Raw genomic sequence first — 26236 nt, forward strand, 5'->3', positions numbered from 1 at the left:
GGGAACGCTCTTGGCAGCTGTAGCTCAGCTTCTCAGCGCTGCAGAGGCTGATGGCTCTTTGTGCTGGCTGCGTCCTGATGAGTTTAAACAGAATCCTTCCACCGGCTGTTTGTGAGCTGAATCTGGCCCTAAATGATTTGTATGGCTGCACCTCTTTGTGAACTGCCTCCGTGTTTGCTGCTGGCTTTTAGTAGGGACAGGAAGGAAAATTCAGCTGCTTAATCTTGCCCATATATTGTTATGTGAGGCCTGTTGTGACTTTGCTAATGTGAAGTACGTAGCGTGGCATGTTCTGTTGTAAAATGGAGGAGGCTGAGTATGTCCCTCCAATAAATAAATGAATAATAAAATAATCATAAAAAACCTAAGTGTCTGCATTTTAACAGGCTGTATAAGTTGTGTTTACAGCATAAAGTAAAAGACCAGGAACTCTGCAGACTTTCCATTTTGTGGTGAATTTTCCAAAGTGGTCTGTTTTTTGTGAACGCTATGAAATGCTGAGTTGCTTTGTTGTTTATGGGATCATTGTGTTCATAAGGAGAAAATATAAATTTAATCACATACTTAGTGTTGAGATTCAAAATGCATTTTAAAAGAACTTCGTTTTGCACGAAATCAACAGAAAATTTGCAGTTGAACTGAAGGTCACAACAATTTACATTTTTGTCTTGTAAAGAGACCAAAAGCAAAACTGAATCTATTTTCTTTCACATATTTTGTGTACATGTGAGCATCACAGTCCAAGAGACAAAAGAAGTATCAATGGGATTCTTAGTATGCACCTAACACATCGTTTGGAAAACAGGAGCATTTTCAGCAAAGCTACTGAAAAGGAAACGAGGAAAGTAGTAATCAGGCAGAGTAAGGAGAAACAGAAGCTGCAGCCACGCAGATAACCTTGTAGTGAGACACATACTATGCATAACAATTATTTGTGTGTGTTAACAGGAAGCGTGTAGCATCTAGAGGATCCAACAGTGTGTACCATTAGGGTAGGAACCATGTAGGTCCATAGGAAGATACTGTCTGTTGTTCTCTGTTTTACACAGAGTGACCAAAGAATATACAGATTAAAATGACTTCTGTAAAGTCGCTCTGTAACTAAGTACTCTCTGGTATCTTTGCAACAGGGCTATCTTTATTCTGGTAGCTTCTTTTTGAAATGCTGCCAGGAGTTGCCTGCCAGGAGTCGGTCCTGCTGTAATTGCACTGTCATTATGCTGATATATAAAGCAAAGAGACACTAAGAGCAGGTCAGCTATGGGCCTGGGTAATTCTCCAATGACCAGAAATAGAAAAGTCTTAATTTCCTGAAGAATGGCAGCTTTGGCAACAATTTATCACCCAGTTTTTCCAGCATAGCAACGTAGCTGGGTTAGCAACGTGACTTTTTAGTCATGGATGATGATAAACAAGATGGAAGAGATCTGAAGGCCAGCAGGCTTTCAACAATCATCTCCCAGAAGATTTCCTTTTGTTAAAGTATAGACTGCTGCAGATTTTCCTGGCATGCTAACCTCTGGTAAGCAGAGACCTCGGAAACACTGGCTTGTGGTCACTTTGAATCCCACTATGTCTTCTCCTTTCCCATTTGTTCTTTTCAGTTTTTGGAGTCCTCAGATATAAAAAGAATGTTTTATTGATGACATTGTATTTGTGATGCAAAACCCACACATACAGAAACACCTGTGGTTAGTCCCAGATAGTATGGCCCTGTAATAGGTAAGCCCTCCAAGCAGAACAAACGGGACATTTATTACTGCAGGTTTACGGCTCGTAATACTGCTAATAGAATATTAGACAGCTGTTTTACATAATAGTACTTTTTTCTAGACATGTAGGTTAGGCTTCTTACTGTGTTTGTGTTTGGGAGGAGAAGGCAGGGTCCTGAGCTTGCCAGCCTGCTCAGTCAACCTTCCTGAGGGCTGGGCAAAGCTGCTTGAAAAGGAGCAGGACTGCTCCAAAAGAGCTCCAGTTTTTTAAAGACCGCTGTTACTTGGTGCTTAATCCTGTCAGTGTGATTTTCGCTTCCCCCTGAAACGATAACAGTTTTGTGTTTTAAAGGGAATTCTTTGTGAGTGCAGGACAAAGCTGTCACTGCACCTCTGCACATTGGCAGATCTTAAAACATCTTAATACCATGGAAATACAGCAAGCTTGATTTTCTGCTTTCTTGCTCTAGGGCAAAATAGCAACTTCAGTGTAATTGCTCTTGATTTTTCATTACTCCAAGTCAAAGAGATGGATCAGGCCCATCGAGTCAGTGCTCTGATGTCAGCCAAGTTAGGTTTGAAGTTCATAGAGTTGGTGTGATGTGGGTGCATGGAAATGCCCCAAAGCCAAAAGTACTAATGTTTCTTTGAACTTTAAAGTCTTAGATATTGACCCCTGTCTCTTTGTTTTGACCTTAAACCCTCTCTTTGCACGTACCTCACAGAGCAGTGGCCCGCCTGGCATGATGGCCTTGTGTAGCCACCACTCACTGCCAAAGAGCTGCTTCTGCACTAAGTGTTGCTGTGGAGGGGAAGAGCTCAAGCTGTTCTTGTTCCTGCAGCTACCTTCGAAGCCCAGCAGCCAGTCTCTGCGAATCGGGAACTGGTCAGAAAGGAAGAGCCACCGCTTACCACGGCTGCCCAAGCGGCACAGCCACGATGACATGCTGCTGCTAGCTCAGCTTGGCATTCCCTCCTCCCCCTCCAGCCTCCATGAAGACAGCCTGAGTACCACGAGTGAGCTGCTGTCTACACGGCGTGCCAGGAGAATCCCAAAGGTACTGGCAGGGTGATCAGGCTTATGCTGAGGATAGGTCAGCTGTCTGCAAGAGCTTGCACGTTTCTATCCAGCCTTTAGCCATCACTGAAAGCTCTCTTTCTATCCTAAAGGAAAATTGAAATCAAAACAGAAACAGTAACTCTTAGGAGCCAAGCTATATGCTATTTTTACATACAGCCATACTGTGAAAATCCCTTCCCTGGAGTGGGTAACTCTGCCCTGCTCCAAGAGTAGCAAACATCTGATTGCCATCTTTGCACAAATTGGCTTTGATTTTAAGCCAATTTTGTTTTCCACACTTTTCTTTAAGCTCTGTGGGCCAGGCAATTGCTGTGTACCTAACTTGATGATTTTGAATGGGTGATGGTCAAGTAATTATTATTTATACCATGCAGCAGCAGCTGAAGTGCTCTTTTCCCCCCATCATTTGCTTACTTATCTCAGGAAAATAACTATTATTGGCCTAATATGTTTCCCTTCACCTACTCACAACCTTCTCCATCCTGATAACCCTGTTAACCCTGTTGCCTTGATGGATTTGAAGTAAAAATTAATTTTCCATTTCTCAAGGAGTTTTCCAATTCAAAAAGGGATGTGAAAAAACCCAAGCCACCAAACAACAACAGAAAACCCAAATAAACCTTTTCTAGTACAACAGCAACAGAGGTGGGGAGAACTGCCAATATATTTATTTTTGGCTTGTGAACAAAGTTGATTTTTACTGTATATTCGGCTCTTTGCTGTTCTTATTAGAGAGTGTATTTTAAAGTACATGGCTATAAATACTGATTAGAGGGGAAATTTTTATGTTCCTGTCAATTAGTCTGAAATTCTTTTTAAGCAAGAAACAAACAAAAAGGAGGAAGTTAACCCCATGTCCCTAATATTTACTATATTTTTACTTTCTTGGAATATACTATTTTACAAATGAACATATATCTGTGAAGGAAGTTAGAGTAACTTAGAGTGGGTTACTACTTGGTTTTGAGTGTAAGATGAAAAGTTTGTCTGTTCATTTTGTACTAAACTTCTTTTTTTAATCATAAATCTTGTCATGATTTCTAGACCACTCTAGCTCCTAGAGTCACATATTACTGCAGAAATTCAGGTTTGTATTGAGAAAATGTTAGTTATTGGAGTGAAAAACTCAGACCTGAGTTCTGTTCTGTACCATCCCAGCGATGCACCTGCTTCACTCTGTACCTGAAAAAGGCTTTAAAAAGTTAGGCCCATATCCTTCTGTGCTTATTTGAACACACTTGACATCTTGGTTCAGAGAGGTGCTTACACACGTTACTCTTATATTCAAAATATGAATATGATCTTAAGGTCTGTGGGAGTTTGGCAAAGTTGTATATGGCTGGTGGATCACTGTTACTTAGACAATGCAAGTGAGGAGAGAAACAATAGCATAGTGAGAGAGGAATGAGGTGGTAGAGGATAACAGCTACCTTTGAATCCTCAGGCTCATTGTGCTTTTATTGCACACGTCTATGAGATTTTTGAAAATGGGATTTAGGTTTCTGAGTTATTTAACTGTTTTAAAAAATATATCCATAGGTAAAGGAGTGAGATTCAAGATAAGTGATTCAAACAAAGGGGATACAAAATAAGAGAGAGAAAGAAAACCACTTTGATATAGTAAAGGCTTTGAGGAGTTCAGCTGGCTTATCATCTGTGGTGACATTCTTTGTTTGGACAGATTAATTAAAAGTCTCCTGGCAGAAAAGTGTGTGGTCTTACTGATTCCTCATTTTCTTATTTTGCAGCTTGTCCAAAGAATCAATTCCATATACAGTGCAAAAAGAGGAAAAAAACGCCTGAAGAAGCTTTCTATGTCCAATATTGAGACAGCGTCCCTACGAGGTATGACACAAGCATCATGGTTCAGTGAATCCATTTGAATGTTACAGGATTAACAGATTCCCTTCTTTCCTCCACTTCTAACCCGGGCTCTACTTTGTTTAGAACTTTCTTCTGCAAACAACGATAACTTGCTGTCTGAAAGAGGAGAAAATGGGGTTGAGCTAAAAATAAACTAGATTCCCAGCATTGTCTATCTACTCATTCCATGATCAGCTGGACTTATCCAGCTGCTTCTTTAGTTCACTTTTTGAGTAATTTGCATCTGTAAGTTTTGTCCAAAATTCACAGTTTTGACCTTGTAATTAATTTGTGCTTTTTTCTGGCATGAGAATGCAGTTCACACTGCGCTTCAGACTGCTTCTGGAAAAGCATGGGCTGAAAAGAGATTCAGGTCATGGTTGTAGTAGGAGTACAATAGAGCTTTAATGCAAATACACCTCAGAAATACATCTTGTCATAATGTTACTTTTGCATGTTACTCTCACTCAGTTTGGTGAATTCTGGTGATTGAAATTGTTGCCCAAACAGACAAAGCTCATAAGGCTTACTTTGACTTCTCAACTGCTGCATAACTTGTTTTCAAAAAAATTAAAATGTGAAGAGAAGTGGAAGGGTTAAAATCAATTTTTTTTTGGCACATTCACCTCTGTAGCTTAGCAGAGATGGGGCTTCAGTGTAACCAGTTGCTGTAATGGAGAATGAATGTTGCACTTTCATCAAGACAAAGCTCTTATTCTCAAGCAAAATTGAAACTTAATCCAAGGAAAACACAATCTAAGGAGTCATTCAAACTGTTTATTTCAAGGTATTTTAAAACTGAGGAGAGAGCATGCGTGGATCACAAAGCTCAGTGTGAGATACGGTTTTTCCCAGTTTCACCACAGTAAACCAAGTTTATTTGCTTTGGTTTTGCATTAACTGATGCCTCTATCTCCTCTGCAGATGAGAACAGTGAGAGTGAGAGTGACTCAGATGACAGGTTTAAAGGTAAGGGAAGAGCCTTCAATAACTTCTAGTCAGCCACTCTCACAGACCTTTTCAATGTACATCCTTATGCTACTGCACGTTGCTCCTGTTCATGGCCTATATTTTCCTTCCTGAACTATGCTAACTCCATTACTGCAGAGCTCACAAAGTTTCCAACACAGGAGCATGAATGTGGAAAGCAAGGACAAAATGAGCTGTGAGGATCTAACAAAGATTTGGCAACTGTGTCATATAATGAAGAACAGGACCTTTGATAGATTTGCTTTGTCAGCCACTTCAGATGCTGATGTTTTCCAGACTGACTACTGGGTGCAAACTTAGAGAGATGTGATTGGATAAATACGGTCTCTTCTTATTCATACACTGCTTTAAGTGTTTACTGCTATCTAGCTGGAGGCAAGATTCTGGGTCTCATCCAGCAAAGTGGTTCTTACACACTTTTATAGGTCTGCAGTCTCCAAATTGTAGAAATTCCTTTATCAGTGCACAGCACCTGCACAAACTCTGCTTGAGCCAGGCCAGTAAATTAGTCTCTCATTTTCGAGAGTCCTGATACACAGAAAGAACTATAAAAAATTTGAAGGCAGCAACAACAGATTTTATTACTAAAAACCTATCATGTTGTTAGTAAGTGAGGGGGAAAAAACCCAGGAGTGTGGAGCTGTGGTTGTAAGATAAGGGCTGAGCATTCATATCTATCTACTGCAGATGTCACCTGCTTACTGTTCATGCAGGAAAACTTGCTGGAAAAAATTGTCTTAGGGAAAAAGATTTGTACCAAATAGGTGGTGTTAAGACCACCCAAAACAGGCTGTATGCAACATTGTACAGTGATGTGTGGAAAAAGACTCATTGCTCCTTTGTAGACAGGTACCAGCCCAAAAGCACTTCCAGTTCTGTTTCTCTTTGTGTCAAAAAATATAGGGGTTGCTTTTGCTCATAGCCCATGAAAGAGTACAGACGGAGCCTGGCTTCTCTGTTATTGTTGTGAGGATATTCTGATTTCACTGGAAACTGGGAAGCTTTTCCCCCATTGTTGTGGAATGGAGGATATTCATTCTGACAGCTCCCTAACCAACTGCTCTTGAGTGATGGTATATTTACATTGATGCTTGTGGGGCATCCTGAGCCAAAGGTCCAGTTGTCTCATGTAGCAGGACAGGACTCACTGGGTCCCCATCTGTTGGAGTGGGGTTTCATTTCTTCCAAGTATGAAGCATTGGCTGGCAGCGTGGGGCTGTCTGAAGGCAGGACAAGGCAGGTTATTTCTTGGGACTTAGCTTCCCTAGATGTGCAGTCACACCAAGATCCAAATGCTTTATTAAAATAATTTTTAATGTTTGTGTGGTTGAACTAGTTGCATGATGGCTGGTCATCAAGGGGTTTCCCTTCCTTTCTGTCAATTAATTACTGCTGTGATCAAATGCTTGTGACATCTTATTTCCCTACCACAAGGGACAGTCTGCCTTTTGCAAACTGTGGGCAGTGTCAGTGAATATAGCCTTGAGGGATTGACATGCTGCTAATAATTCATTTGCTGTTGCACAGAGATCCTGGCGTGAAGAGGTGGGGAAGAACATGCAGGAAGATAGTTTTACTTAGCTGTTTTCACTTATTTATCTATCAGAACTGGTAATGATGTTACTGACTAGTCTGCTGCTGTAGATGACTAGCACTAAGTCACTGGATCAAGGCATATCTTTGAGTCAGGACTGGAAGTCACCATGAATCTACGATTGCCCCTTGGCGAATTGACACAAGCAAAGCAATCCCACAGGAGGCAATTTGCACCTCTTCCCTTTCCCTTTCCCTTTCCCTTTCCCTTTCCCTTTCCCTTTCCCTTTCCCTTTCCCTTTCCCTTTCCCTTTCCCTGGAGATCCTTCCATGGTTTGTATGGATTATGCCTGTGCTGTAGAGGAGAAAATACACCTTCAGTGACTGTTAGCATAATGCTGTGCTACGTAGGGACAGGTCACAGAACTGTTTTTCACCAGTGTAAACCAGGTCCAAGTCAGACCCAAGATATGCCACCCTGGAGGCCCTAGTGCATTTGCACACCCACATAAAGGTTTGTACTCTAGTCTTCTGTGCGAAGAAAAAGCAGACCTTTGGCAGGGTAACAGTTATGAACTCAACATTATTTCTGTGTCTTAGTGTTGCATCACTTCAGTACTTGGAGAGAGTTTTGATTTATGGGTGCAATTAGTGAGGGAGACTACAGTATGAAAGTTTGCTTTTGAGAGGAGAACATGCTTGGAATAATACGCTGGCAACGGCAAGTCTTTTGTGAATGGCTGTGGCTTTCACATACACATTACAGTCCCAGGTAACAATCTGTCTTATTTTTTTCCTTTTTTTGTTGTTGTTTTTGAAATGCTAGCTCATACCCAACGTCTAGTGCACATCCAATCAATGCTGAAGAGGGCTCCAAGTTATCGAACCCTGGAACTGGAGCTGATTGAATGGCAGGAACGGGAGTTATTTGAGTATTTTGTGGTAGTGTCACTGAAAAAGAAACCCTCTAAAAACACTTACCTCCCAGAAGTGACATATCAGTTTCCCAAGGTAAAAGAAAAATTCTTATGTACAGTTCATTCTAGGATCAATAAAGTGAATAAATGGGAAAAATGATAGAAATCTATTTTTTAAATGGAGTTAATAATTCAGCTTTCATAATTGTTCCGAAGTGATCTGTTACAAAGTGAAGAGCATAGAGAAGGTGACTGAAATATTTCCCTGTTTACAATTTATCTTTTCCATTGCTGGAGAGTTTGGCCTGATGGTAGGTGCTTTAAAGACAGTGTTTAAATTAAGTTTCTAAATATTTCACTTTTAACTCAATTTGGCTGTATTAGGATTTGTTCCAAAACTCACTGAAGTCAGTGGAAAGACTTGCTGATCTATGGCATTTCTCTTGTGCTCTTGCAGCAGAAAGGAATTTGATTTAGGACTGTGTTTTAAGTGGCCATTGTGCAACAAAGGAGTTTCAGGCAATTAAAAAAGAAAGTTAAAAAAAACCCAGCAGTGATTATTTCTATTGTACTAGCACCTATAAGCCTGTCCGGGGGTTGGGCCTCACTCTGCCAAGCACAAATAAAGAACAAGCTGATGGGGCCTTGCTCTTCAGAGCTCATTAGTAACCCCCTCCTGAGAGGTGCTGTGAAGCTGGCACTAACAGCAGCTGACTGAAGCTCAATTTTCTCCCTCGCAGTTAGAAAGACCAACCAAGCAAATGCGTGAAGCGGAGGAGCGTCTCAAGGCCATCCCTCAGTTCTGCTTTCCTGATGCCAAGGACTGGCTTCCTGTCTCCGAATACAACAGGTAAAGCCTCTGGTGCTCCTCTGCTGCAAAGTGCTGATGGAGTGCATCTGGAGCAGCAACGGCTTTGCCATTGCCCAATTAAGGAAGTAGCAGTTTGAGTCTTGGCCACTCCAGGCTCAAGCAGCTGTATTTAATTTTTTTTAATTTTTTTTTTTTTTTTTAGATTCTGTATTATTTTTCTTCCTGATTCTGCCTGCCTCACAAGCCTGTGTGGCTGAGGGGAAGAGGTGTGAAGGTTCCTCTTAGTGCTAAACCCATAATAAATATAAATCTATAAATGGAAGTATTTAGAATAAATCTTAAAAAGGACAGGGACCTGCCCACCACCTGCCCTAGTCATTTACCCCGGAGTGCTTGTCTAACATTGCAGGACACCTCTTCATTTGGTTCAAAACAATGTTGTTCTGAAAACTTTTTTGAAGCTGAGCTCTATGCTAGCAAAGGAGCACTATCTTCCTTCCCTTGGAGATGAATGACTACAGGAGAAGGGCAAAGGGAGGGAGAGTAGGCTTGCATTTTCTTTTCCATTCAAAAGAAACCTCAAAAAATGTATCTTTTTTTCCCCCCCTGCATCCATGTGTTAGAACCTGTTGATCTGGGGGTGTAGAAGTAGTAGAATAGGCAGAAGGGATAGAATCATAGAATAGTTTGTGTTGGAAGGGACCTTTAAAGGCCATCTAGTCCAATCCCACTGCAATGAGCAGGGCCATCTTCAACTAGTTCAGGTTGCTCAAAGCCTCATCCAGCCTGACCTTGAATGTTTCCAGGGATGGGGCATCTACAACCCCTTGTCCTATTGCTACAGGCCTTACTAAAAAGTTTGTCCCCATTTTTCTTATAAGCCCCCTTTAAGTATTGAAAGGCTGCAGCCAGGTCTCCCTGGAGTTCAGCACCTATTTCTTCTTATAATAAGATAGCTAGGTTGTCCACTGATGTGCAGATATTTTTGCTCTACTGCTGTTGGAATTTGTCCACAGAGTATGTCCAGATCACAGGCAGAGGGTAGAATTTCTCACTGGATAAGATAGTAACCCTTTCTAAATGATCTTAAGCTTGAGAAGAAACTCCTTTACAGTAAGGATGACAGAGCACTGGGACAGGCTGTCCAGGGAGGTTGTGGAGTCTCCTTCTTTGGAGACATTCAAAACCCACCTGGACGCCTTCCTGTGTGATCTCATCTAGGTGTTCCTGCTCTGGCAGGGGGATTGGACTATATGATCTTTTGAGGTCCCTTCCAATCCCCAACATTCTGTGATTCTGTGATCTGCCTCCTAGCTGTGCTGTAGTTCTGATAGTAAGATCTGGGCAATTTATTTTCTTCTAGTGAGACCTTCTCTTTCATGCTGACTGGGGAAGATGGGAGCCGGCGGTTTGGTTATTGCAGGAGGCTGTTGGTAAGTACATCACCTTCACTTCAAAATGCAGAATTCTGTTAAGCAGTATCTCAAAACTGTAGTCTGAGGGTCTTGCATGGTTTTAAAAGAAAATGGAGTTACTCACTGTGAAATTTGGAAATGTAAGGAGCTCAAGTAAAGTAAGAATTTGCAATGGTTGTCTCAATCAAATAGATCCCAAGTCTTGTAAGAAATTAATAAGAATGTGGAAAGTTTATTGTGTGAGCACTTAACTTTTAAAATTCTTTGTTACATGCTTTCAAGCAGAATCAGAATTACTACAGCACTGCAAACAAAGGCAAATGTGGTATTTCTAAACATTTGTGAGTAGCGTTTATCTCTTGGACAGCTGCTTACATCTCCGAAGTACTGTGCCAGCACTGCTTCATCAGTCTGCAGCGGGTCTGTGATGTAGGTAAATAAGCCCCCCTGTTGAGTGGGAGGGCAGCAATGGTGGAAAGCAGGCCACCATCACCATTTGCTCAGGACCATGCAATACACTGATGCCAGTGGCAGGAAGTCCGGGTTCTCAGGCTTCTTTTAAGTCCTCATGACCAGGGGTGGCCAACTGGTGGTGAGAGGACCCAACTCATACTACCAAACAGTTTTGTCTCATCACCTGGAAAATCAATGGTTACCTGATAAATTGAGAGCATGTCTCTGTGTGTGTGTGTGTGTGTGTGCTGGGACAGGGGAGCAGGGAGGAAACTGCACAAAAGCTTGCAAAGTGTATTAAGGCAGGTGAAGCACAGTGTAGACAGGGATTTTGCTGTCCATCCTGCAGATCTGACTGGGTAGTGGCAAAGCATACAGCAACACCAGCCTGTGTCCATCACCTCTTGGATAGATTTGGAGCTGGTTGTGAGTGACTAGGCAGGGAGCCATGGCTCCTGTACTTGTTCACATGACAGTTGCCTACATTTAGTTGGAGAGCTTCTATGGATATTCGTTGCTGCAAGATCCCCTTCCTTCCCTCTCTGGCATCACTTCCCATCTTTCCAAGCAGGGAGCATCTGGCTTTAGTAGCTTTCAGTGGCTTCCAGTAGGCAGAGCAACTTGCTGTCATTAGAACAGCACCCTCCATCCTGCATGCTGCCTGTACCTGACCCTGCTCTTACCCTGCTCTGTGTCTGTGACAGAGCTCCTGGCTGTGCAGAGAGCAGATGCTCTGGCTGGGAGGTATTGCTGTGTGTGGTTCCTCTATTTGTAAGCAGTTTCATTTAAACTAACAGAACAGAAAACTTGTTTATCATTTCTGTGGGCCATGTTTGCCATAGGTAGCATGACAGACCTGCTTACTCAGTATAACACAGTGTGTAAGTGTGGGCCACAAGGTTTATATGTGAAAAGGAAATGTCAGTGAAGGCTCATGATGCAATAAATCCAGGGCTGGGAGCGCTAAATCAGGGAGAGCTTCAGAGATAAATGGGTGGAGCACCTAGAAGGTATCCTTCCTGGAGTAAATAAGCATAACAAGATGTAGGGCAGCAGTACAGTTCAATTACTTTTTTATGTGTTAACATTCAAAAGGATAATAAGGTATATTTGGGAAAAAAAAATGACAAAACCTCAGAAAATACTGGGTAGAATTCAATCGTAGAATGTTTTCATTCTACCAGCTAAAGGTGGTTTAAGACTTTTATATTTCTGGGAATGTTATCAAGTTTGGAATCATGTGCAGAGCTTACATTTGTGAAATGCAAAACAGTTGATCCTGGACCAAGCTGAAATAATCAGCCACAATAAAAAATATGTGTACATAGGAATATTGAGCTAGTTTGTCAGTGAAGGACTAATGCAGGCTTTTTTTACTCACTTAAGGCTCAGTGAAATTCACCCTACATTAAAGGCAATGTAAAAATAGAACACTGACTTTCAGCTGGTGCAGAAGATACGTTAACATAGTAGGAAATACCAGGAACAGAATTAAATCAGTAGTACACACTTTTATATAAACAGTGTTTTGAGACAGCATTGGAGATTGTTTTTCTCCTCCATTGGCTATGCCAAAAATCAATCAACCACAGAGGAAAAAAAAAAATTAAAAAAGGGAAAAATAAGTACCGTCTTGCTAAATCTGTCTAATAATTATAAAGCTAGTTATAAAGCTGGTCTGTGGCTGCCCTGGGAGATCACTTAATTCAGGATGTTTCATCTGGTTCCAAAAACTGACATGCAGAAGCTGATGTCTCATCTCACTGGTACAGCCTACCTCGCAGAGGAAAGTGGAGTGATACCAATGTGCTTCACCAGCTTGTCCCTTTCTGGACAAATCCTGCAGTGCCTTCTGAGAACAAAACTGGCAGTCTGGGGATTAGAAAAAAAGAGGGTTTGGGAAGCTGAGGAAAAACATCTCAGCATTTCTCTATCTGAGGAAATGGCAAAAGTAACAGAGATCTGCTGTTATTTGGATCCTGCAGTGTCTCCGGATCCTGCAACGTCTCTGTGTCCTGTTGGGAGAAATGGTGGAATTGGGGTTGTTACCTGAAGTGTCTTCTCCTCAGGGTTCAGCTGTCCTTACAGAGCAAAACCATTTCTTGTTCTCTGCAAATGTCGGTGCCTGGGAGGAACAGCCTCACTGATGTGTACCTCAGTGTGTTATTGCTGTTTCCAATCCCGTGCATGCTTTCTTACTTCATATGTGCAAAGACAGAGTTTGTGTAGGCAACAAGGAGCAGGTAAATTCTGCAGGCACTGTTTGTATGTCAAAGGCTTGGGCTCTAAAGCAGATGTTTGTATTTGGGTGTCCAATTTCCCGAACAGTTTCTGAAAGCTTCACTCAGGGTGGCTCTGATGTCCAGGAGTGCACAGCATCTCCTCCGATTAGTCCCATTCCTGACCCCTAAATTCTGTCAAATGCAGTAGCCATAATTTGGGAACTACACGCAGGTTTTGGCAAACGTTACATAGAGAAAGGTGGGGCCCTACTATGTACTATAGAACCGTAAGAAAAACCTGAAATCATTATAAACTGCTCTGATTCAAGACAAGCCAACTGCTCTGAGACTAGTTCCTTAGAAAATATTCCCAAGCTGTCCTGGCGAGGGGTCTCCCACACCTAGAGATTTGGGAGTCCTCGGCAGCAGGCTCCATGGCTGGATGGGCCAACCAGCCCGATCCCGTGAGGGTGGCTGTCTGTGTCCTCTGTGCAGGTTAGCATTGCCATTCCTTTGTTCATTAAACAATTCCTTTTTGTTAGTCTCGTTCTCCTTTGGCATGTTGTGTTACGAACAAACTGCTCCACTTTTTCTTTTCTGCCTTCAGATTTCAGATTCTTCCAGACCCATTTTTTGGGGGGAGTGTGCTAAAATCCTGCCAGAACTTCCTCAAGGGATACAGTGACAATTATGTTCTGTTTGTACTACAAATCCTGTACAGTATCCCCTTGAAATGCATTTATATTGTTTTGTTTCATTTTGGAACAGGATTAGAATGGAATGTAAGCTATTGTACCACAGCAAACAATCTGCCCTTCCATAGACAGCATGGAGTTTTCCAGTTACATCTTGATACCTCCAAGGCAATCATGTAACAGGTTTCCCAGTGACTCGATGTGAGGAGTATGCACCTTCACATAGAAGGAAATGGACTGATGTATAGTAGAGATATTGACTCTCACTACTGTGCCATTTTACTGCACATAAGATGTTTTTCTTTAATAACACAGATTAATTTAACTTTTTTTTGTCCATGCTAATGAATCCATCAACTTGCTAGGCTCTTTTCTAGAGCTCTTCTTGGGCTGTGGCTCTGTGATACGCAGGTGTCAGTGCCTGCTGAGGGCTTAGCCTCACCCAGCTGGTCACAGCCCTCTCCAGTGGACGTTACAATGCCCCTGTGCTATGGGGCAGCAACCTGGGCAGGGGTGGAAGGGAGAGCAGGAGCACACAGTGGGGATGGAACAAGGGTGAAGCTGCTGTAATATGAATGTGAGTGTACCTTGTAAAATACAGATTTTTAATTTAGTTTAGTGTATAATTTCATTTTACCAATTCCCTTGATGTAATATGTTGAAACATTGCATTCTAAAGGGGTGACCAAAGTCTTAGCTCTTCTCTGTCTATGCAACCCCATAGGCTTGTGCACAGTGGATATACAAGGATCACAGTGGTAAAAGCAGGCACCTTCTCAGCAGGTTTCTGCTGACATCCTCAGCTGCAAGACCCACTAGTACTGGAAAATCTGCAAAACTTTCCTTATTGAGAGGCCATGAACGATCTCTGCAGCCCAGAAAAAGGGTGTAGACAGCCAGAGAGACACCAGGCCTGTATCCTTTGGGAGATGCTTGGATCCAGGGTTGCTCCTCGGCAGCCTGGGCTGTCAGTGGCCTTATGGCTGAGATCCATAGCTGTGCCAGCCCCTGTCCCCAGGGACAGGCATGGCATGTAAGCTGCTGTTTTATGGGTTCTTCACAAGCATCTTGGGCTTTACTGCCATGAGAGTTGCTGTGGATGCTGAGCAGGGCTAGTTCTAGCTAGTGGGACAATACTGGAGTATAAGATACTGCATGTTCAAAACAATGTCCTGCACTTCATTGCCACAGCTGGCAGTTGGTTCATGGGAAGAGTAGGAAACACAGATTTCTATTCTATAGGGCAGATACTGAAAAGACTGAGTTCTCAGAGCAGAAAACCTGACAATCGCAGGGTTTCTTGGCTGGTAACTTTGTATTTGCAGAAATAACATGAAAACTTGCAGGGTCTGTTTCACCCTATCCTGCCTCTCCCCTCTCTCATAAAAAATACTCCTTCAGCACTTTTCTAGGCTAAGACAAGCCAGCCTCGGGAGTCAGTGGAGGAGTGGATGCCTGAACGTGAAGTGTGTACATTAAAACACGAGAAACAGTCATTAGGTGGGACTAGTTCATCTTGCATTTGCTGGGGCAAGAGAGGGGAATTCATTACACTGTGAAAGCAACTTTTGTGGGATGCAGACTAATGTTTATGAAACTGAAAAAAAACCTCACTGGAAAACCTTTTCTTCCCCTTACCCTCTTCCCTTCCTCCTGCCCTTCCTCAAGCACCTCTGACAGCCCTGTGCGCATTGGGTGCTCTGGCAGTAGAAGTTCATGTTTCACATATAACAAGATGACTTTAAGACAAGCTTTTGGATTTAAAACACCCACACTTTTCTCATGGTCTGAATTTGGATTGTCCCTAACAAGGAATCAAGAGCTGCCACAGAAACTGGCTTGTGACTGCCGTAATAATTTTATACTCTCAACATTTGAATTGTTCCAATTCCTGATGCCATTAAGGAACATCTCTGTTTCTGGAAACGTTGGCTTGCTGGTGAGGGTAGGGCTTGCGTGGCCATGAGGCTGTGATTGTGATCCAATCTGACACAATAACCTGATTTCTGCAAACCTACTTTTCAGTCTCGGCATTTGTAGGTGTGTCATTCTTTAAATTAAGCCAGCAACAAAACAGCAGACTTCCCAAGAAGGAGCCTCGCTGGCTATTCAATATGTGTATCTCTTTCTGAAACTGCCAAGCTTTCTCTCGTATATGCATAAAAATGTTCATGGGAGGCATCTCTACTATCTTCCTGATGTCATCCATTCAAGCTACGTGTCCCATCAGCTTGTGTGTGGCTCTAATATAACTGAGCAGGAGAAATGTGCTGGGAGGTTATTCAGGAATACCATGATTCCCTGTTAGAGATTTGGATCGTATCTGCATCTTTCATTGCTCCAAGATCAAGACAGTCCTAGAGCCACGTAGCATTAAAAGTGTCCTTTTCACTGTCCTGCAAAAGGGAGTAAACATTACATAATGTGTGTGTGAAAATGGTATTTGCATTGTCATTTAAACATTTTAATGTACTATCTCTGTTATATTATTGTTGCTTTAATTACAGCTAATTGCAGCTGAAGCATCTACAGTTCTGGTCTCAAAGGGAGCCCACGGTGTTAGAAGCTTACACAGAGCTAATGCATGTGCTTTGCAAAGGCTGCTTCCTTCAGACAGCTCAGCTGCTGCTGTGTGTTTGTGATGATCCTTTGTTACCTGGCCTCGGGGCAGCCCTTACTGCTTCCTCTGGTTTTCCTAATAAAGCTCTCTGGGGAATTATTTGGAAGATCTTAGGTGAGATGTCCTGTCCCATTTTGGGGAGGAAGGAGCACAGCCCTTTTGGAGTCTTCAGGTTGACACTAGTCTGTTTCTTGCTGCACTGTTGCTCCTTTGAGATGGCAGGTAGGACTATGGTGCCTGTTTCTCTTTCTTGCTGTTTGGTAGGTCTATTTTTGCTGCCTTTCCTCTCCACACAGTGTACTTCAGGTAGATGGGAGAAGCTGGGAGGAGGAAAAATGTTGTGCTTGGTCCCCGTTGTTTTGGTTCCTCTGATGTCAACATGCTAGGAGTAGCAATCCCCAGTTATTTCTAGGGCTGTGGAACGAGGAGCTTTCCTGACATCCCACAGCCTCCCCAGTATCTTAAAAGACCCAAACCACTGAGTGATGTGTCTGAGTGGCTGGTGAGTATGCACACTGCAGGGACAGCTTGTCTTGCTCTGAAAGCAGGTGTGTGCAGTGTGTGAGAGACTCTCAGTGCTATGCCGGATTGGGAGGAGATCTCTGAAGGCTCCCTTAGATTTCGAGCACATGGGCAAGGAGGTGTGATTTGAAAGGCTTATTTTTTGGAGCCAAAGCCTCCCATTTCTCCTGCCAAAGCACGTTTTGGAGTGGACTTTAGTCAGTAAACTGCAGATTAAACTCACTATAAAAAAGACTGTCCTGAGCCACTTGCGGACCAGCCCTGATGCAAATCTCGGCTCCTCCATCTCATAGCCAAGTTCTTGTCAGTTTACATTCAACCTCTTGGGAAACTGTCTCGTTATCAACAAAACTCTTTAACATTTTCATTCGTGAAACTGGACTAAGGCTTAAAATATCCTGGGCTCCATGAAAACAAACTGAAAACAAATCAAAACCAAAACATCATCCCCTTCACCCCTCTTCTTCCAGGAGGAATGCAGTGCATCAAGGCAGAGTCACTCAAATGCCTCTCAGCTGTGCTCCTTTACCATACAGCTTCCCTGAACTGGACTTATTCATCATGTGGAAGAGTGAGCCTTGGAGTACAAGGCTTAGTAGCTACCTTGTAGAGCACAGCCTGCAACTTGGAAGCAAAATGGGAAGAGAGGAGGTTAAACCAGTACTGTTAGCTGGACCCAGTGTCCAAGTCTCCCCTGGTGAAGAGAGATGAGTCCAGGCAAAGAAGAGAGGAGTGCCATGTCCCATACGATGTTTTTACGGGAAAGCAGCAAACTAGAGCACAATGAGCAGGTGTTTTAGATCCGTCTTTGAGGTGTAAACTAATGGCTGAGAGGAGGTTATGTGAAGAGCTGCCAGTGTTAGAAATTTGGGAAGTCCTGCCCCTCAGAGTGGCTCTGCCTGAAGCTTTTGCTTGCTGCCTCTTACAGAAGATTTGTTTGCATCTGGGAGGCTGTGCTGTTTGCAAGAAAGAGTCTCCACAGTAACAGAAAAGGATGGCCTATATGATGAGTGCAAGGAAGGAAGAGTCCCAGCTCTCAGAGACGTGTAGCCTTTAAGACATTTGAAAGCAATGATATTTCGTAAGGGAGAATCTTTGAATAAGTGCTAAGCAGTTATTGTTGCTGGTCTTATAGATGACCCAGGAATGTGATGTTTTTACTGGCAATCAGTGAGACAGCTCTTGGTTGGGAGCTATCCAAGGCTCCTGGCATGGCTTCAAAAGATTTGACACAATGATTTTAACCAAAATCCCACATGCTTGATATAATCACTCAGTGCCTTTCGAAAGGGTTTTATACCTAATATGGACAAAAAAGGGCTCTGCTTTTTCAGAGATGTGACGTGTAGTGAGCAGGTTTGGATCCAGAAATAGACTCATCTGTATTCACTTAGCTTTGGTATTTTTTTGTGGTCTTTATTATAACAGGCAGGCACCTGCTGACTGTCCAAGTCTAGATTGCAATATTCAGATTTAAAAAGCACAGCTACCCCTCGGTTTCTCTTGACTGACATCTGTGTGGCATGTAAAAGTCAAACACACCATGGGGAAGTTAATCACTATCAGCAGAGTCTAATGAGACAAAGATAAAAATCTACTGGCTGCCTATGTGGACAAAGAGGAGATGATCAGCCACTTTGGCTAAATGTACAAGTGGGCAGAAGCTGATGGAAACAGTGACTGAGCTCCTTTATCACAGAGTTCTTACTGATGGAGATGATTCTGTTACTGCTGCAGATCAATAATGGACAGCTGCTCAAAGAGGCTAAGTGGTGCCAAGCAATTCTTTTGCAGCCACTTTTCACTCCATGCAGCACAAGCACAGCTGTCTCCACAAGACACAAGGAAGTCAGCAGCCTCGCCTGGTGTCTCAGACCCAGCTTCCAGCTTCTTGCTGCCAGGGTAGTGGGGTTTGCAAGTGTATCTGCAATCACTTTGTGCTATGATGGACATAGCTCCTGGACAAGGCAGCGTCAGGGCTTCACTGTGTTGTATCTTGGGACTACGAGTTAGTGCATCTGAAGTCAACAAGCTGCTGTGTTAAAATAACAGCCCCTACGAAGTGTGTTCCTGCTGATCTGGTGAAAATCAGTTGCAACTGCATAAAACTGGAATGGTGCATTGCAGCGTGTTAAAAATACAGTGGGAAGCTGCTGTGCATGGATGTCACTGCCATCTGTGTGCATTGTATGCATGGAGGATGCAGGCAGACCAGCCCTCTGCTCTTGCCAGTGAGGATGGTTTTTCTAAAGTGCTAAGTATTTGCCTAATTCTACTTTTTTCCAGTAAATAAGATGAATCCAGCAAGCAGTTGTGCCCTTCTTTCACAGACAGTGCTGATGGGCTTTTCCCTGCAGTGGTGTAGGCAGGGTTGCAGAGCGCAGTCTGCTGAGGGAATACACGTCAGTCATGCCAATTTAAATCTCTTGATTTTCTAGGAAATACCTTCAGTGGGATGGTTATAGAGGACAGTCTTGATAGGGTTTTTTTGGGGGCACGGGGGAGATGTGCATCATTGATTCATACTTGCCACTGTTTAAGTTAAGAGTTTCATGTTTATCATGCATTAATCTGAGGAAGTTAATGATTTAGCTCATGCAGCTTCACTTTGTTTAGGTCAATGAGCTCACTTTCTGTAAGTTGAGCTCTCTTTGAACATCATGGAGTGAGTGGGGCACTAAAGCCACCATAACCTCCCTTAGGATTGTAGTTCTCATCTCCCAGCACTTGGCCCCACTCCTCGTGCCGCAGCAGGAGCAGAGGACAGTGGTAGCACAGGCATGAGTTACAGCTGTAGTTAAATGTGCTTTAAGCTGCAAGCTGGAGCTGCAAGCTGGAGCGATATTGGAATACAGCTCCAATGCACTGTGATTTCCAAAGTGGATAAGCACTATTTATGCTTTTTAGTTTCCTGTCTTATGGAAGAAATACGATGCTTTTCCAGGAGTAGCTGTTTTGATGGAGAAATGGATAATGAAAGATGTCACATGATTGCCAACTGTGTGATCAGAGAAGTGTATTTCCTTATGACTCCAAATTAATATGTAATTTCAATCTCCTTTTTACTGTTATCAGCCGAGTGGAAAAGGCCCACGCCTACCTGAAGTTTATTGTGTCATCAGCCGGCTGGGGTGCTTTGACTTATTTTCCAAGGTAAGAAGATTATTTTTTTTTCCATATTGCTTTTTAATTTGATTGTTTACTGAGACACATCCACAGCGATGAACAGGCGAGAAGAATTTCTTCCTTTGATGGGAGATAACTATATTTTACAGTTGCTGTTTTGGATATTCCATCCCTATTATTGGGTTCATCAAAGAATGTCTTATTACTTCTGTGACTGAGGCAGAACTTGATTCAAAAAACATCTGGGTGTCTGTATGATCTGGCTGACTGAAGTTTTTTCCATTGTTTTCTAAAGCGGTTCTGTGCTGAGCTGTAATTCTTGGCATCCACAATTTGAATGATGGGCCAGGACCACTTCTACTCCAATACCCTGTGGAATGATGAGGTTAAGAAAAAAGATTATTTGATAAGTGAATTCTATATGCTTAACTCTGTTGACATTGGTTTTTTTTTTTTTTAATCCTAGGAGGCTAGGAAAGCATGGATAATCTTTTAATTGGCCCCTACATTAATGAATCCAAAGTTGCATCATATGCTGATGCGGTTTACATAGGTAACACATTTCTTGAGACAAGAGTTTCGAGACAATAAGCAGGGCATTGCAGCTAACCTGGGGAATTGAACAGCCATAGAAACAGTTAACTGCCAGTCAGCTCCACAGCCACAAGCATTCTTCTTTTGTAAGACAAAAGATTATTAAAATTAACTATTAATAACATTTCTGATTGATTAACCTTTGAAGTATCTCTCTAGCTGCCAGTTTTGGGCCTCCTAGTCTTCTGAGAGCATGTCCTGCAAAATCCAGGGAGCACCTCAGTATCATATAGGATTTGCTGGTGATTTATGGAGAACAATGATATATAGTAACCTGATCTAGTGTAAGGTGTCCCTGCTCATGGCAGGGGGGTTGGAACTAGATGATCTTTAAGGTCCCTTCCAACCCAAACCATTCTATGATTCTATGATATCTAATGTCAAATGGCTGCCTTCCCCTTTCCCAGTTTTGATACAGTGTTCATAGAGATGTTTAAATTTCCCAGAGATTTTCACTTCAGATATGGGAAATCTCACAGAACTTACACAGATTTTCTTGTTCATTTGTATAGGAATCAAGTGGAAAAGAACATGTAAATCATTGAAGTGAATAGAAATCATAGCACTTATGTTGTTCATATTATCTAATAATCATACAGAATATTATTTTTACAGCAGGTTTCAAGCTTTTCTAGATAAAACTTTAACAGAAATCTTGTGTGAAGAAAAACAATTGGGTTGCAATAGTTAATTGCAATTCTGCTTTTGATGTCTTTCATAAAGCTCTGAATTCAAGGCTTTATAACAGTGTCTCTTAGACATAATATGTATCTAAACACAGATATCTGTGAGTAAAACGGAATGCATTGTTCTGGGAGGATAACACAGCTCACCAAACTTGTGGTATGGAGACATGTCCTGAGGCTCTTTGTTTGCTTTTATGTTTTTATCCAATTTTGATAGTGCCCTAATTTTCAAAGGAAAACTTTGGAGAGGGGGGAAAAAAGGCAAAAAATAAAAAAAGAGAAAATTTAAGTATCCTCCTTACAGCCAAGAGTAACTGCAGCTGACGTGTAAAGTCTGCAGAAGACAAGGAAGGTCATACCAAAATTGCAAATAATCTGCTTTTCCAGTTCAATCTGGAACTTGAAAAAAAGTGTCTGATCATCCAGCCAAAGTGAACCCGAGGTTGATGGGAGAGTGCAATTCCACCAGCTTCAGCAGGGGCTGTTCCCAGAGGCATTGTGGCAGGCATTGGTGTCCCTCAAGGGTCAGTACTGGGACCGGTGCTCTTCAACATCTTTGTCAGGGACATGGACAGTGGGATTGTGTGCACCCTCAGCAAGTTTGCCGACAACACCAAGCTGTGTGGTGCGGTTGACACGCTGGAGGGACGGGATGCCACCCAGAGGGACCTTGACAGGCTTGAGATGTGGGCTGGTGCTAACCTCATGAAGTTCAACAAGGCCAAATGCAAGGTCCTGCACCTGGGTTGGGACAATCCTAAGCACAAATACAGGCTGGGCGATGAGTGACTTGAGGCCAGCTCCAAAAAGAAGGACTTGGGTGTGGTGGTAGATGAGAAGCTCAACATGAGGCAGCAATGAGGGCTTGCAGCCCAGAGGCCAATAACCGTGTCCTGGGCTGCATCAAGAGAAGTGTGGCCAGCAGGTCAAGGGAGGGGGTTCTCTCCCTCTATTCTGTTCTTGTAAGGCCCCACCTGCAGTGCTGTGTCCAGTTCTGGAGCCCCCAACACAAGAAAGACATGGACCTGTTAGAATGAGTCCAGAGGAGGCCACGAGAATGATCTGAGGGCTGGAGCAGCTCTGCTGTGAGGACAGGCTGAGAGACTTGGGGCTGTTCAGCCTGGAGAAGAGAAGGCTCTGGGGAGATGCTGAAGGGGGCCTACAAGAAAGCTGGCGAAGGACTTTTTATAAGGGCAGTTAATGACAGAACAAGGGGAAATGGGTTTAAACTGAAAGAGGGCAGGTTTAGATTAGATATTATCACTACTACTTCCCATTAGGGCAGCTGGTGAGGACAGCTGTTGTGCTGCAAATTACATCAAGAATGAAACCTGTATCTTCCTTTATGGTTACCAGCCACTTCCACCGACTGGAATGCAAGCTATGTGAACAGGGGCAGCTTTGCTTTACTGTGCTGCAAAGAGGAAGGGGAAACTGTGCACCGGTGAATGCCCCTGTTGGCATGTTGTGTCACTAGCTATTGTTGTTACGTCACCAGCTTGTGCTTAAGTATCTTTCAATGTTCTGTTTCAGTGAAAAGCATTTCCAAGAGAAACAAGGGAAAATGCCTGGCTCAGACACACTAATTCTTGAATGGCCTTTTGCTCTTGAGTGGTGGTTAAAAGATCACCATTTCAGGTCAAACCACTAACTGCTTTGAAGCTTGCTTTCTCATCTTCTTTAGGTTTATCATCTATATGGTCTGTCTAATGTGGGAAAACTTAACTGTGATCTAATTTATGTTGGCCCATGTGACCAAAGAGAGAAGAAAATAATAGTCTTCTCTATCTGTAAGAAGTTCCATCTGCTCTTTTCAGAACTAGATTGCCTGCTCTGTGTCACGTCAAACAGAAATGACCTTAATGCCAGCACCCAGTGTAAACAGCTGGGCATGCTTCATGAGGCTGCTCACAGCTGGCTCCAGCTCAGCACAGACTGTGAGGTGACTGCTGCCGTCACAGCCAGGACTCTTCCAGGAGCTCTTTCCTGGTGGAGCTCTGCTGGTATCACAGTGTGACAGGGTTGCTTTTCCTGCTGGTCAGTTTTTTTTCCTGCCCTCTTAGTTGAAATGGAAGAGGTGCCCAAGATAGAAGAAAGTGTTTCTCCTTAATACAAATTTCAAGATGTACCACTGAGACCTGACACTGACCTGGCCTGTGATCATGGGATTTGTCTTGATCTTTCTCTCCTTCAGCTCACCCTGTTGTTCGGGCAAAATCCCAACTATATAGATCCCTTCTGCCATGCTGAGTCTTCTTTCTCCTTTCCAGTTTTGTTATTTCTTCCTTGTCTTTGTGTTAATTGCATTCACAAGCAGGGTCCATTTTGTAACTGGGAAACATATCATTTTCAGAGTGTGATTGAATCCTGTGGCTTTAATGGTTGTGAAATGGCAGAGGAGAATTAAACTTGGATCTGCCATGTGTTTAGGCATATGTGGGTCAAAAGATGCTTCAAAGGTGTATGTGGTGCTGACATGTTCTGTCTCTTTCTCTTTTATGTCTTACTAATGGATCAGATCCTGGATGAGGTTGAAAGGAGAAGGGGAATATCTGCTGCCTTGGTTTATCCATTTATGAGGAGCCTGATGGAATCTCCTTTTCCTGCACCTGGAAAGACAATCAAAGTCAAAACTTTTCTGCCTGGAGCTGGAAATGAGGTAAAAAGCAACTGAAAACATTAAAAGTCAAAACCTCCCCTTTCACCAGTCTATTATCAAACAGGAAAACAAAACCAGGAGGTGACATAACGGCTACTGCGAGGCATGTAAGGTGGCACACCCTCAAAATGAGCAGTGCAGGAACTGCACCAGTGTTGACATTCTAATACTAGTTCCCATTTATGATTATAAACCAATTTATTGTTATGTATTTGTTATTCTACATTTATTAACATGTTATGTTTAAGAAAAAACCCACAAACAACACAAATGTCCTCGTGTGCCTGGCCCAGTGCACTTAGCGGAAGTACAGTGTTTCTGGGCTTCATCACAGTGATAACAAGCAAGTGTAAGTTTCCCATACGGACTGTGCTTCAACAGTTCAGCAGCTGGTTATCGTTACAAACCTCATTACTGCTGGTCCTGGCCTTGGTAGGAGGAGTGACCAGCAGCATTTACATGGCTCTTTTTGGCAATAAATACCCTTCAACTAGCCCTCAAAGAAATAGTCTATATTTGGAAAAGCATGTCATATAAAAGTTTTTGTGCATGTGTGCATGCACATAAAACAGATTTCCTTTCCTTTTATTGCTGACTCAAGTAGCTAGGAGCCTAGCATTACACAATGCAAGTAGGCCTTACTGGAAAATGGCAATATTGATGTCTTGCTTAAAAAGTTTTTTATAACTTGGGGCTTGCTAGCCATTCACTATGTCAAATCCTGCTCTCTGCATGTCCTTATGTAAGTGGCTCTACTCAGATGGGCAAGCATATAGAGGAAATACATTACTGCAGATAGGAATAGAATTGGGCTCAGTTAGTTAAGGCAGGAAAAAAATTCCCCTCTAGGGTTATTTTACACTCCTTAGGGTTAGTTTTACAGTGCTATTCCTATTTTTACATTGAATAATATTTTCTCCAAGTGTAATGCCACTGACTTCAGTGGAGTGGGCCTGTAATGTCAATTGGTATGAATTGTAAAGGGTTCCCTTGTATAAGTGACTTACAAGGCATGTTTAAGTTATAAGCATTTTCATCTGGAGAAAAAAGGAAAACTGAAAGGCTGATTGGTAAGATCTGATGATGCTTTTTTGATGTGACTATATCTGGGAACCATGGATCTGCAACTTCTCTATACTCTGCTCAAGCTTCTGAACTCTCCCAGAGAAAAACATTGAGATAATTACAAACAAACAAACAATCCTCTTCTGGCTGAGCTTTGCTCTCTGCTATGCTAGTACAAACTCGTTATTTAAATGGAATGCACTGGCTTAATTAGGAACAGAATCTTGTCCTTCCATTGTGGCTCCTCTGGCCTAAACAAAGATGATGATTAATTGGGAAGTAGACAGTATATTGCTTTGTGATGAGCAGACTGAAGAAGAAGGCTTTGCCAGGCAACAGAAAACATCCATGGCATTTGTAAAAGTTGCTGTAACTTGCATTGCATCCTACCCTGCAGCAAGATTTTAGCATTGTAAGCTTTGCAGTAAAACCAGTTCCTTATGATTTGGCACATAAACATGATTTGAGCTTGCAATCCCCATGCCAAGGAATGGAAGTGGGCACCTTTACTGACTATAAGGAAGGTGTAGGCAGGCAGCATTTCTCAAGGAGGTAGTCATGGTACACCATCGCTCCACAATTTGATTCTTACTGCTTTTATAGGCAACAGCTGAGTGATGGGTATATAATAATCTAGCACCATAATATTTCTGAATTTCAGGCTTTAAAAAATCAGGTGTGTACAGAAATACTGTTCTAACAGTGACTTTCTTTTTACAGTCCTGTGTTACCAATCACAAACAATATTACAACTAAACTGGTATGAACTGGTTTTGTTTCCAGTATCCTGTGGTCTTACTGCTGATCGTATCCTTAAAACAGTGTGTTTGTGAGGAATTTTGTAAGGGCTACTCAAGTTTAAACCCAATACAGTATGCTCATGGAATGTGGTGTCATGTGCATAAAAACATAAAAGTGATCTAAAGCAATAAAGTGACAGTGATTTTTGGACATATGGAAAGAAGGAGATGTATATATGTTCCTGTTATTATGTCTTCAGAGATTTCAACACAGCTTCTAGTTGGCCAACTTTTCCCCTTTCCCTTCTGTTTCCTCAAATTCCTCAGTAGCTCATCATTTGCTGTCTTGCACTTTGTATTTTTCTTCCTCTGTTACTCTCTTCTTCATGTTTTTTTTTGCCTCTTCTTTTTTCTGTCCTTTGCCTCCAAGTTCCACATCTGAGCATGTCAATTGCAGAGTAAAAGGAAGATATAATAAAGGAATCAAGCAAAAGGCATTTCAGAAAAGGAAGGAGAGGGCCTGAGGTCATGG

The 26236-nt window shown here is 42.4% G+C and overlaps 1 protein-coding gene across 1 annotated transcript in view; it reads left to right on the plus strand.

The window, feature by feature from the left end:
* The window catches only part of DENND2B (DENN domain containing 2B), a gene marked incomplete at both ends in the record, with an annotated part of 65888 nt that overhangs the window by 19507 nt on the left and 20145 nt on the right, over positions 1 to 26236 (plus strand). The window contains 8 exons of the mRNA XM_010175208.1: positions 2555 to 2770; positions 4542 to 4638; positions 5581 to 5625; positions 8006 to 8190; positions 8837 to 8946; positions 10271 to 10340; positions 19910 to 19987; positions 23759 to 23899. Coding sequence (XP_010173510.1) covers positions 2555 to 2770; positions 4542 to 4638; positions 5581 to 5625; positions 8006 to 8190; positions 8837 to 8946; positions 10271 to 10340; positions 19910 to 19987; positions 23759 to 23899 — 942 coding nt within the window. The remainder of the gene's footprint in view (positions 1 to 2554; positions 2771 to 4541; positions 4639 to 5580; positions 5626 to 8005; positions 8191 to 8836; positions 8947 to 10270; positions 10341 to 19909; positions 19988 to 23758; positions 23900 to 26236) is intronic.

This window comes from Antrostomus carolinensis, unplaced genomic scaffold (genome assembly GCF_000700745.2).
Source record: "Antrostomus carolinensis isolate BGI_N321 unplaced genomic scaffold, ASM70074v2 scaffold919, whole genome shotgun sequence".
Lineage (NCBI taxonomy): Eukaryota > Metazoa > Chordata > Aves > Caprimulgiformes > Caprimulgidae > Antrostomus > Antrostomus carolinensis.